The 12,109-nt window shown below is 44.7% G+C and overlaps 1 protein-coding gene across 3 annotated transcripts in view; it reads left to right on the top strand.

Annotated features, from left to right (window-relative positions):
• Positions 1-12,109, top strand: part of FAT3 (FAT atypical cadherin 3) — a gene marked incomplete at both ends in the record, with an annotated part of 559,095 nt that overhangs the window by 534,580 nt on the left and 12,406 nt on the right. For all 3 annotated transcript variants that reach the window (XM_082845224.1, XM_082845225.1, XM_082845223.1), the window contains one exon: positions 403-871. In XM_082845224.1, the coding sequence (XP_082701350.1) occupies positions 403-871 (469 nt within the window). The remainder of the gene's footprint in view (positions 1-402; positions 872-12,109) is intronic.

Here is a 12,109-nt window from a genome sequence, read left to right as displayed (position 1 = left end):
TAAATATTCATAATTAATATTAATGAGTCCACAGAAATCATTCCTGTGCTGGTAGTAACTAGGAAGGGCGCAGAGAATAAACAGACTCCCTAAACAAGAAATAGCTGTGAATTTTTAAAGGATGAAGACGGAAAGAATAGGAGCATTCTTAAATATGTAAGTGTGGCTTTCTGAACCTGTGGTCATATTGCTAAATACAAGAAGCTTTGTGAAATATCAGGCATGCATTTGCACGGCATATAATGAGGAGGGGAGTTACTATTACAAATCAAACCCCAGCAGATTTATGGCTGGATCAAAAGCGTTGTCCATTCTAAAGCCCAGGCTGGTTGGGAACAGGGTGTCCAGGAACTTATTGCCAGATGCATATTAAAAAGCGCTGCGGTGTTCGTTCCCGCACAGATCGTGGACGGCAAGCTGTGGTTCCAGCTGGACTGCGGCAGCGGCCCCGGAATCTTGGGCATCTCGGGCCGCGCTGTCAACGACGGGAGCTGGCACTCGGTCTTCCTGGAGCTCAACCGCAATTTCACGAGCCTGTCCCTGGACGACAGCTACGTGGAGCGGCGCAGGGCGCCCCTCTACTTCCAGACGCTGAGCACCGAGAGTACCATCTACTTCGGGGCCCTGGTGCAGGCGGATAACATCCGCAGCCTGACCGACACGCGGGTCACGCAGGTGCTGAGCGGCTTCCAGGGCTGCCTGGACTCCGTGGTGCTGAATAACAACGAACTGCCGCTGCAGAACAAGCGCAGCAGCTTCGCCGAGGTGGTGGGCCTGACCGAGCTGAAGCTGGGCTGCGTACTCTACCCTGACGCCTGCGAGCGCAGCCCCTGCCAGCACGGAGGCAGCTGCGCCGGACTGCCCTCCGGGGGTGAGTGCGCCTGCACCCTGGGCACCCTGCCCCTGCCGGGAGGGGGTGGGGGGAGGTAGGGGGGGTAGGGGCGATGGGGGGCAGACCTGAAGGGGGACTCGCTGTCACAAGCATGACCAACCCAAGTGCTCTCCCAGAGAGGTGTATGCACCCATAATGCTGGCCCAGCTTCTTAATCCCCTTTAAGGAAGTCACAAAGCTTGACAATTACAGGAACGTCCAGTTTAGCCAATCCGTTTGCAGCATCCCACAGGCGCAGTGAGCTGGCTGCAGGAGCCCAGAAGATGCTGGCACGGCTGCCCCCTTCCCTGCCCACTCCACACCCTTCCAGGCCTCAGCAGCCTGGAGGAATAGGATCTCCTTTTAAGTATCTGCCCCTTTGGACCACTTGCAAGTCACTGCAGAACAATGGGTAGCAGTCTGAGTTATGGCATCCATGCACTATCCTTTCACAGGTAGCCATATAATTTTACTAGAAGCTAAAGGATGTGTGGGGTGAACGCACCACCCCAGAAATAGAAGTGTAGTGGACATATTTTAGAGCATGCTTTTAAAACGTGTGTATTACAAATAAGTCTAGGGACAACTCTATGAAGGATTAGAAAGTCGAGAATAAGGAGAGGGCAATTTACATGAAATATCAGGACAAACCAGTCAGTGAGGGCAATGGTACTTTACCCCTGTAAAATTCCCCCCAGAGATACATCATGAAGACGAAAGAAAGAACAGGGGAGGCCAAAAAAGAGGGGAGGAGTGGTGTAGATTTATAGAGGGTTTCTATTGTTTGAGGGAAAAGCCAAGGTTATTTAAGTCCTAGGAGTCTGACGATGAAAGCATCCCTGACTTTACCCAGATGCAGGATCCGTGTTGATATAAACTAGGTCAGGCGCTCTCCTGGTTGAAGGCTTTGCCACCGCAACAGCCTAACTCCTGATTCCACTTTAGCTCCTCTGCAGAGCCTCTCAGTGGGAGTGTGATTACCAAATTTAAACCTTCCTCACAAATCACTTAGAGATTCTGCTGTGTGCATTACCATCTAATGTTCGTGAAGCCCAACTCCAAATGTAGAGTCGATTTTATTATTAGAATGTTATAAACTGCCCATGAAATGATGCAGTGCCGAAACACAGACAACGAAGTTACTTAGACTTGCATATGTTACTGCCACAATGAGGGCCAAGTGCCCTGGGGGGAAATTTCTGCTGTCTCGATTTAAGAAATCTATTTGCTGTTTTTACTGTCTCAGCAGTATATGTAAGTAAAGGGTTGTTACGGCGCCATAATTCCTGAATGAAGGGCAGTAACTATACTTCAGTGGTTCTATAAACCAGCCCATTATGACAAGTCGTGGCCAGTTTTTCACCAGGCAAAATAATGCTGCTACTGTGAGCCATCCACAATATATAAAAGGAGCATGTAATTAAATTTGGGCTGAAATAGAACACCACTCCATGTCAAAGGCTGGGTACATAGCCACAAATTGTAACATACTTTTAACGATGGCAGGACGTTGTTTTTGCCGGCAAAGCTATGGGCTTCCACAATGGGTTAGCTTTAAAATAGTAATAATCACCGTATTAAGGAAAAAGACTGAGGAATCTTGCTTTTTCTTCAGTCTACATTTTAATTTTTTAATTGCCATGAAATCCCTGAGCTAAATATTCAGTGCAGGTATGTTCATTAAATGACTATGACCCACATCAGAAACAGCAATTTTCCTCTATTTTTTTAATCTCGTTTGGTTTAACCAAATTTCAGGACTGAGGACCCACCTGCCATATACTTTTTCACATGGTCTAAAGAACCTGCTTTCCCCTCCCCAGGGACCCAACTTTACCCATGGGTTGCATCCTCTCTCAAACTCCTCTTTGTTCCCTGTTCCTCACTTTCCCCTGTGATTGGGCTTGGGCTTGGGCTTGGAATTCTACGGGAGGTACTCTTTCTTCCAAGGGAATAAAGCCCTTCATCAGCTCAAGCTCTCCTTTGTACCAGGAGGCTAATGTTTTCCTTAGACAAAGAAAGTGTCTTTCCTCACCTCCATCTATACAACTCCCTTCTCTCAAGCCTACTACCTGTTTAGTTGAGAGGGCCCAGTGGTCCTTATTTCAGGAGCCCCCGGGTGTGGTCCAGATGGGGAAGTACCGTGCTCTCATGCACAACAGTACTGAGCCCACGGCCACCAAACTCGTGGCCGCTCACCAGAAAATCCAGGAAGAGTGTTTCTGTTGCTTCCCTGGGGAATCAAAGGCACAGGAGCCTTTTTTTTTTTGGCTGCGTTGGGTCTTCATTGCTTTGTGCAGGCTTTCTCTAGTTGCGTCAAGTGACGGCTACTCTTCGTTGCGATGTGCGGGCTTCTCATTGCGGTGGCTTCTCTCGTTGTGGAGCACGGGCTCTAGGCACGAGGGCTTCAGTAGTTACAGCACGCAGGCTCAGTAGTTGTGGCTCGCGGGCTCTAGGGCGCAGGCTCAGTAGTCGTGGCGCATGGGCTTCATTGCTCCGCGGCATGTGGGATCTTCCTGGACCAGGGATCAAACCTGTGTCCCCTGCATTGGCAGGCAGATTCTTAACCATTGCACCACCAGGAGAGTCCAGGAGCCCTCTTCTGATGTGTGAGGAGGTACCTACCTGCTTCCTGGCTGTCAGGATTGGGGTTTTGGTTTCTAAGAAAAGAGGAGAGAGAATCCATTTTCTTGCCCCCATTATCAGAGGGATTCTTGGTAGGTCTCCGTATCCTATCTGCAAATTCCCTACATTCTTGCCAAATAGTAGGGAGGGATGGGAGGACAAGAAAAGGAAGAACCAACAATTTTCCCTTTACCTCATCTCTATGAAAGTATTTCGCTAATTATAAGCTTATTTAAAATAAAGGAGGGCTTCCCTGGTGGCGCAGTGTTTGAGAGTCCGCCTGCCGAAGCAGGGCACACGGGTTCGTGCCCCGGTACGGGAAGATCCCACATGCCGCAGAGCGGCTGGGCCCGTGAGCCATGGCCGCAGAGGCCACAACAGTGAGAGGCCCGCGTACCACAAAAATAAATAAATAAAGGAAAAGTCATCTTAGTTGTGAGTGATGGTTTAAAAAGAACAATATAAAAAAATAAATAAAATAAAAAGAACAATAATACTGAGTCATTAATGAAAGAATATTCATGCCTGGAAGAATTCCCTCTGGCTACTAGCGTATCTAATCACAGGAAAAGAGTCTTGCTTCCCCAGATCGAAGGCTAGGATGCATGGAGTATTCAGATAGGAAATGTGAACTAGAGAAAGTAGAGTGAGGTGCTTAAAGTGACTCCATGTGAGAATGTTGATAACACAAGTTCATGGTTTGAACATCTTACTGTTGCTGGAACCCTGAGTTATGTGTTGCTCTAAAATTCCATGAGACGTATTTTAGCATAATCATTCTCTTGGCCCTTCAAGAATGCTGGGGTATTGGTCATTGGCTCTCCTGGTGACAGACTCCACTCTCTAATTGTGACAATCCTAGCACCAGGCCCTTGTTCCAGAGCATTCAGAGTTTTAATAGCAGGCAACCCACAGCAAGAGGCAGATTTCTTTCAGAGAAGCAAGATTCTGCTCCAGCCACCTCCAAACCCAACCAGACCCTTGGCATAAGGGGCAAGGAAGCCGAGTCTACTAGCTTGGAATGGCATGGTCAGCAGATTTGACCAGGGTTATCCCTCTGACTGTCCCAGGAGCAAACCACGGGAACCCCAGGGGAGTCAAAGCCCAGAACGCTGACTTGTAATAAGAGGGTAAATATGACTCTAAATCAACCACAGAGGGAAGGCTCTCTCTTGGTAAAGCCTTAAAATTATATGTATTTCATAAACATGAACTGGAAATAGCAACCACCATGGAAAAGAAATGGCCTAGTCCCATCATGACCCCTGCGTTTCCAGACCCAGTGGGTGGGCAGCAGCCCAGTGAGCACCCACGATCTGAAAAGGAGGCCCCAGTCCTTCGTGCCTTATCCTGTCCTACTCAGCTCAAGCCCACGACCGGAATACCAAGTTGAGGCTAAACTATAATTTGGCGAAGCAAGGCAGCAACTGATGACTACCAGGTCAGAAATAGTCATTCAGATGACTTTCATGAGACTGCAAGCTTAACTCTTAAAATGAGAAGTTGATAACTTTTTCGATGGTAGAGTTCCATTTGTTAGTTTGTCATTTTGTGACTATGTGCTTGGTACTGTGTTACCTGTGCTGTGACACAGTTCTCATCCCAGTACTCTGGATCGGTACTATTCTTTGCTCCCTTCAACCCCTATGTTTCAGATAAAGAAACAGGCCAGAGAGGTTAAGTAACTAGCCCAACATCACACAGTAAAGTGAAGAAGCAGGATGTGATCCAGGTTTGCGGAACTCCTCCCCCCCGCCCAGCCCCCCAGCCTATGCTCTTAACCCTTGTTACTCAAAGTGTGTTCCAGGGACCAGCAGAAGCCACATCACCGGAAATGTTAAAAATGCAGCAACTCAGAATGAATCAGAATCTGTACTTTAACAATATCCCTAGATGATACGTTGATTTCTCTCTCTGTCTCTGAACTGCCCTGAAACACCAAAAAGAAATGAGTTCTTTTCTGTTTTCGTGTGTTGTATATAGTGGTTCTCAAACTCCAAGGTGCCTCTGCACCCCCTGAGGACCTGATTAAAACAAGACCTTGTTATAGAAGAGTCTCTTGGTTGTTAAGGGAAACGGAGAATCTATTGACTTGTCTCTGTCATCCACTGTCCACATCCAAGGAACATTCTCCTAGGTCACTGAGTTGTATTTGCAAGTTACTGAATTCACCACCAAGAAAAAATTTCTCAGTGAAAACTTTGGAGGAAGAAAGAGACCCAAACCTACGAATCAGAATCTCAGAATCTGCAAGTGTGGAATTCGGGCATCTCTGTTTTTAACAAGCCTCCAAGACAGTTTTATGCAATTCTGAGTTTGAGAACCACTGACATTTGGGAATCCCAGTAAACTCTGTATTTGCCAGAATGTGAATCAGTGAATTACAGGAGACATAAGACATTCAGAAATTGAATGTCAGATGCACAGCCTGCATTTTTAATAATTGATTTAGTGTAAAGATTGAACTTTGTTCCCCAGACAGTCAGAAGTTTGGGGTCACCTGAGCCCCGTTTCAAAGATAAAAGTAATAGTGCATACCTACTTCCTCTAAGCAAGGTGCATAAAACAGCAAGTTCCCAGATTTTGTTAATAGTTGGGCATAGAAGCATCTTCAGCTACAGAGTGACCTGTGCTACTTTGAGTAGCACATCGTTTTGCTGAGTATTTTGGGCCCCTAACTTGTAAGTGTCTAGATTAATTCAGTCTATCAGACTTTAATGAAGTGACTGATTTGTGTCGAGCTCTGTGTTAAATTCTCTGTGTTGCTGTCTTTGTGACCAGTGGATCCAGTTATGTGGCCTCCCACCCTTCAGAGCTGGCTTAAGGGAATTAGACAGGTTCCCTGTATGTGCTCAGCCCACTGGCCCACTGAGCACAGGGGGACAGAGAAAGGAAAAGCCAGGCTCCCAGATAATATGCTATGGACAAATTTGACTGAGCTTTGCAGCTAATGGGGAAAAAGTTTTTTTTTCTGGGTGACTTTCTTCTAAATACTGAGGTAATTTTGGGGGGTACTTTAGAAAAGCCTCATGGTAACAGCATTAATAATATAATATTGATATTAATAGAAAAACCCTAAAGCAGCCAGGTTATGTGCAGACACAAAAGAACATGCCAGAAGGTGAAAATTTACTTTGTGCTTAATGTTAACACATTAAATGGTTCCAGGTCCTCAAGGAAAGTATTAGAGGTTCAGCCCAATATACAATATGTGAAATGTGGGCCAGCTTTCCTAGGGGAAATTAGAGGTCTCACCTGCAAAGGTTTTCATCTTACAAGGTCTAAAGGTATTGCATGGACCCTGCTTAGGGAAAGAGAAAGGTCAGAGTGACTACAAGTTGAGAGGGTGAAGTAATGACAGAGGCCATAGTCCTCAGCTAAGCTCACTCCACTTATGATTAGCATCTCACGTGATAACGTGGCCACCAGTTTTCTCAAACTCATTGAGATTCCCGTGGACTAGAATTTTCAGTATTTCCCAATATTCAGCCTAAAAGTCAGAGTGAAAAAACTCCCATGGCTTTCTTTTGTTTGCTTTATGAGCAACCCAGAAATGAAGCTGATTTCAGAATCCAGAGTAATTACAGTAATTACAACAATAAAGCACCTAATGTTTGTGGGCTGCATTGTGGTTGATGAATCCAGAAACCTTATTATCCCCTACGAAGTGGGTATTAGTGAGGCTTAATTATCAGATAAAAACAGGGAGGTCCCTAGAGGTCAGGCGGCTCGGCCATGATCACACCCAGCTGGTGAGGAACAGCCAGAACTTAGACGTGGACCCACCACATCACAGCTGCCTCCCCAAACTGTCAAGTTCCTGGAGTGTCTAAATGCAGTCGTACTTCAGCAAGCATAGTGGTTGACGCTGACTTCAGATCCCAAGTGCTAGTTGCACATCTGTCATTACTTCCACCTTCGTGCGGAAGGTAGATGTTTCCTTATCGAGGCAGCCAAACTGGCTCAGAATGATGTTCACCTACCCCAGGTGAACAGGGCCGAAGGTGGACGCTATTACTTGGGTGAATCAGGTCGGAAAATGACTTAAAGTCAAAGGAGTAAGATGATAGGAATTATCTTGATTATTTGCCTACACAGCCCAAATTCATTCTCTAATTGCTCAAACCACTTCTGTTTTTGCATTTCATAGGTTTTGCAATGTTCTTCTTTGAGCAAGGAAAGGAGGGGGCATTTTAAGTTCATCTGGGTGCAGATTTCAAAACCATCTGTATCGGCTGTAACTAGAAGGATTGTAAACAAGAGCACAGCTTTGAGGCACGGCTTTAAAATACACTTCTCGATGTGGCACATGTATACAATGGAATATTACTCAGCCATCAAAAGAAACGAAATTGAGTTATTTGTAGTGAGGTGGATGGACCTAGAGTCTGTCATACAGAGTGAAGTAAGTCAGAAAGAGAAAAACAAATACCCTATGCACATATATATGGAATCTAAAGAAAAAAAAGTTGGTTCTGAAGAACCTAGGGGCAGGACAGGAATAAAGACGCAGACATAGAGAATGGACTTGAGGACACGGGGAGGGGGAAGGGTAAGCTGGGACGAAGTGAGAGAGTGGCATGGACATATATACACTACCAAATGTAAAATAGACAGCTAGTGGGAAGCAGCCACATAGCACAGGGAGATCAGCTCGGTGCTTTGTGACCACCTGGAGGAGTGGGATAGGGAGGGTTGGAGGGAGACGCAAGAGGGAGGAGATGTGGGGGTATATGTGTACGTATAGCTGATTCACTTTGTTATAAAGCAGAAATTAACATGGCATTGTAAAGCAATTATACTCCAATAAAGATGTTAAAAAAATTTTTAAATAAAATAAAATACACTTTTCATTTCACAAGGATTTGAGAGGAGAGAAGCTATGGCATTGTTTGTTTGTTTTTAATAGGTATTTCAGTGCTAGTGTGACAGTTATCTTTTTTACATCTGGAAACTGGTACGAAGTAGCATCTGCCACTTACTGACTGTGTAACTTTGGGCAAACAATCTTATGTAAGCCTCAGTTCCCCTTTGGTAAAATAATAGTACTCTCAGCAGAGGGTTGTTGTCACGTATTAAGTGAGATAATGCATGGAAAGTTCTTAGCATTTTTCCTAGCGCATAATAAGCTGCTGTTCTTGGTGATAGTTTACTTATTTGACATTCTCCCCCAACCCAAGACAAAAAATCTACCCTTTTTAATAAGACTTTGAGATTATCCACTGAATTTTATTTTTCTTTTACATTCACAGAAGTGTTAAAATATTATTTGTGATCGAATAATGCCTGGCTATCTTTGGGAATTCTGTTCCCTCTATTTGTGTTTTATATCAACATATGGTAATGCTTTGGGAGAGCAGAAGCTTTATTATGCTATTAGCTTTATTATTTGATGATTATTTGGCTCCCAGAAGGATGTCTGATGCTGTCCGTCTCACTGCATCTCATTGGCTCCCTGGAGAGTTGTGGGGAGTAACTACAAGCCCCTCCTGATTCCTAGTAAGTTGTGAGTTCTGGCTTACTGACAAATTCCAATGCCAATACAGTCTTGTAGAAAGATTTGAGAATCTGAAAGCCTGGATTCAAGTTCAAACTGATCATTTACTAGCTATACATAGTTGAACTAAGCCACTATTCTCTCCAGCACCCCCATAGAGTAGGGATGTTAATGGGGCCTCTTATTTTCCTTTCATGGGATTATTGTGATCCTTCATAGAATGACAAAGTGATTTTAGACGTTACATCACTTAATATCATTATGGCAGACTTGTTGACATTTTAAAAATTATTAATAATAAGGCCCAGGCCAGGATAATGAGATCATAAATAATGCTTCATTAGAACAGGTTAATTTTATCAACAAGCCTCTTTCATAAAGGCTAAATAGCAAATATAACTTTTCTTTCATTAAAAAAGAAAATCTGACCACTTTTTAAAATCCAATTGCTTTTCCCTTTCATCATGTTGACATAAAAATCCCTCCAAATTTAAAGTTTTTTCTTGCTTTTAGGCAAGATTTCTTCAAAAGGGTCTCTGCCTCCCTTGTCCCATGGGTTTGACATCACGAGAACAGATTCTAGAAAGTTTGCTTCTCTTCTTAATAAACAGAGAAATCCAGATAGAGAGTGTAATAAAGTATGATTGTTAAACTTACAATTCAGGATAATACTGAACAACTCAGGACTCTGGAGCCAGACTACAGGGGTTCAAGTCTACACTAGTTTCATGACTGCAAATAAGTACTCTAGTTCTCTGTACCCTGGTTTCCTCATCTATAAAATTGGAATAATAATAGTACCTTCATTGAAGGCTTGTTTTAAGATTTAAATGAGTTAATACATGTAAAGTGCTTAGAACTGTTCTTGGTCCATAATAAATGTCACTAAATGTTAGCTACCACCATCATCATCTTCTTCAAAATGGACAGCTAGTTTTCTCAGAGGTAGAACAGGGCTTCTGCCTCGTGCAAAGTTTGTAGTGCTCTCTGTGCTCGTCGGTGGTGTTTTTCTGGCTTTGTATCCCCAGTCCCTATTTCAGGGGTGTGCTGGAAAACCAAGTCTCTAAAAACAAAAGCCCTGATCTGCCGTGTTTGCTGATTTCTGTGGTGTAAATATTCCCAGCCTTGCTGGCATCAGGCTACCAGTGGTTTAGTAACTGTCTGCCCAATTCTTGAATACTTAAAATTCAGTACCCTCCACCCTAGATGAGCTGGCTCCAGCACACTGCTGCCGATGGCTTAGACACTCAGTGAATAGGTTAATCAGTCAGGCTGACGGCTGCATCACGTAGCTCTGGATATCCCGCAGAAGGTAATGAAAATGACAAAACGCAGAAGGAAATGTGTGAGAGTAAAACAGTGCACTAGAGGGAGTGCCTCGTTTTTTGTTTTTTTTGCGGTATGCGGGCCCCTCACTGCTGTGGCCTCTCCCGTCGCGGAGCACAGGCTCCGGACGCGCAGGCTCAGCGGCCATGGCTCACGGGCCCAGCTGCTCCGCGGCATGTAGGATCCTCCCGGACCGGGGCACGAACCGCAGGCGGACTCTCAACCACTGCGCCACCAGGGAAGCCCCAACGGGAGTGCCTCATTTTAAATTCTGATTTTCCAAGGCAGAAAGACACCCAATCAAAATAATCAAACCCATGACCCTCGTTAGAATCCAGTTTCCATAATAGTGATTCAAATGTCCCTTATTTCCAGACAGTTCCTCCTTGCCCCTCCCTGGCCCCCTACTACTGCTGCTATGGTTTTATTTGAGAAAAGGCCAGGGCTTGTCAAATACGAGCTGGAGAAGGAGGAACTGTACCTGAGCTGACCCACCTTGCCTTACGTTCCCCCTCCTGACTGCCCTCCCTACTCATCACTGCCCTGCTTTGCAGATTCCCTACTGTGGTTGTTCCGCCCTGCCCTTTAGTCTTAAAAGGAATTGAATTCATTCTCACAAGTCACTCTCCCTCTAAATGGCATGCCATCCTCACCAAAGACTAGCCAGGTGACAAAAAGAAGCATTTTTCCCAGTTCCAACTGCTTTCAGCAATCCCCACTTCCATTTAGGTGAGCAACTGCCCAAATTGGAAAAAAAATTACCCCAAGTCAGCAGCATAATTTGAAGCAAGCAGACCCCAGACTAATGCATCCTGCCCATAGACTTCAGGCCGCCCATCTCTGGACACAGTTTGCATCAACAGTGGTCTTTCCTTATATATTAGTTCCCTGGTGTTTCATTGGTGTTGCATTCAAGAGTATTATGTCTCTCTCTCAGAGCCTCAACCTCTGGCCCTCTGGGTTCTTAGTGCCAGGGAGGCTGGGGCTACCCAGTTCCTTCCTCTTAGGAATGTAAAGATTTCTCTCTTGCCTCTTCCACTTGCCTCCTGAAGATGAGTCCTTCTCTCTCCAAACCTATGAACACCCACACACAGTCATAATGTCCTCCTGTATGTGAGAGTTCTCTGGAGTGGGGATTCAGTAAAACGTCCATGAGAGCATGCTGTATTTCAATCTATAGATTATTAGCTATCTTATACCTATAGAGATCAATCTACAATATCCCAGCATCAGTCACTGACCACTTGGGGAGCAGAGGTTAGCCCAAGAGCCCTTCAAATAAGAGTGAGGATGGTTATTTGCAAACCAAAGTAAATATGATGTGCTTGTTGGATGCTGAGACCCACAAATACTCTTCCTCTACTACCACCCACTCCCCCAAACATTAGAAACCAGGCCTTTACCCTCCCTCTGGGCAGATGATAGAGCCATTAATGTGGAAATGAACCAACCTTGACCAACCCAAGGGTACTGACACAGTATTGTTGTTGACAAGCCCTACTGATGTGCTTAGAGCTTCCTATCAGATTTCGATTTCTAGTTTTCTCGACCCCACTCTTCAATACGAGCTGATAAGCCAGGATTACCAGAAAAAGGAAATCCTCTCATGTGGAAGAGATGGACTGTATTAAGGTTCTCCAGGAACACAGAAACAATACGATAGATAGACAGATAGATAGATGATTGATGGAAAGGTAGATAGATACATTATAGATAGGTAGGTAGAGAGAGAGATAGACTGACTGATTGATTGATTGATTGATTTTTAAGAGATTTGTTCACAAGATTGT

Source organism: Leucopleurus acutus (assembly GCF_964270905.1).
Source record: "Leucopleurus acutus genome assembly, chromosome: 8".
Classification (NCBI taxonomy): Eukaryota; Metazoa; Chordata; class Mammalia; order Artiodactyla; family Delphinidae; genus Leucopleurus; species Leucopleurus acutus.
This window is presented reverse-complemented; position numbering and strand designations above follow the sequence as displayed.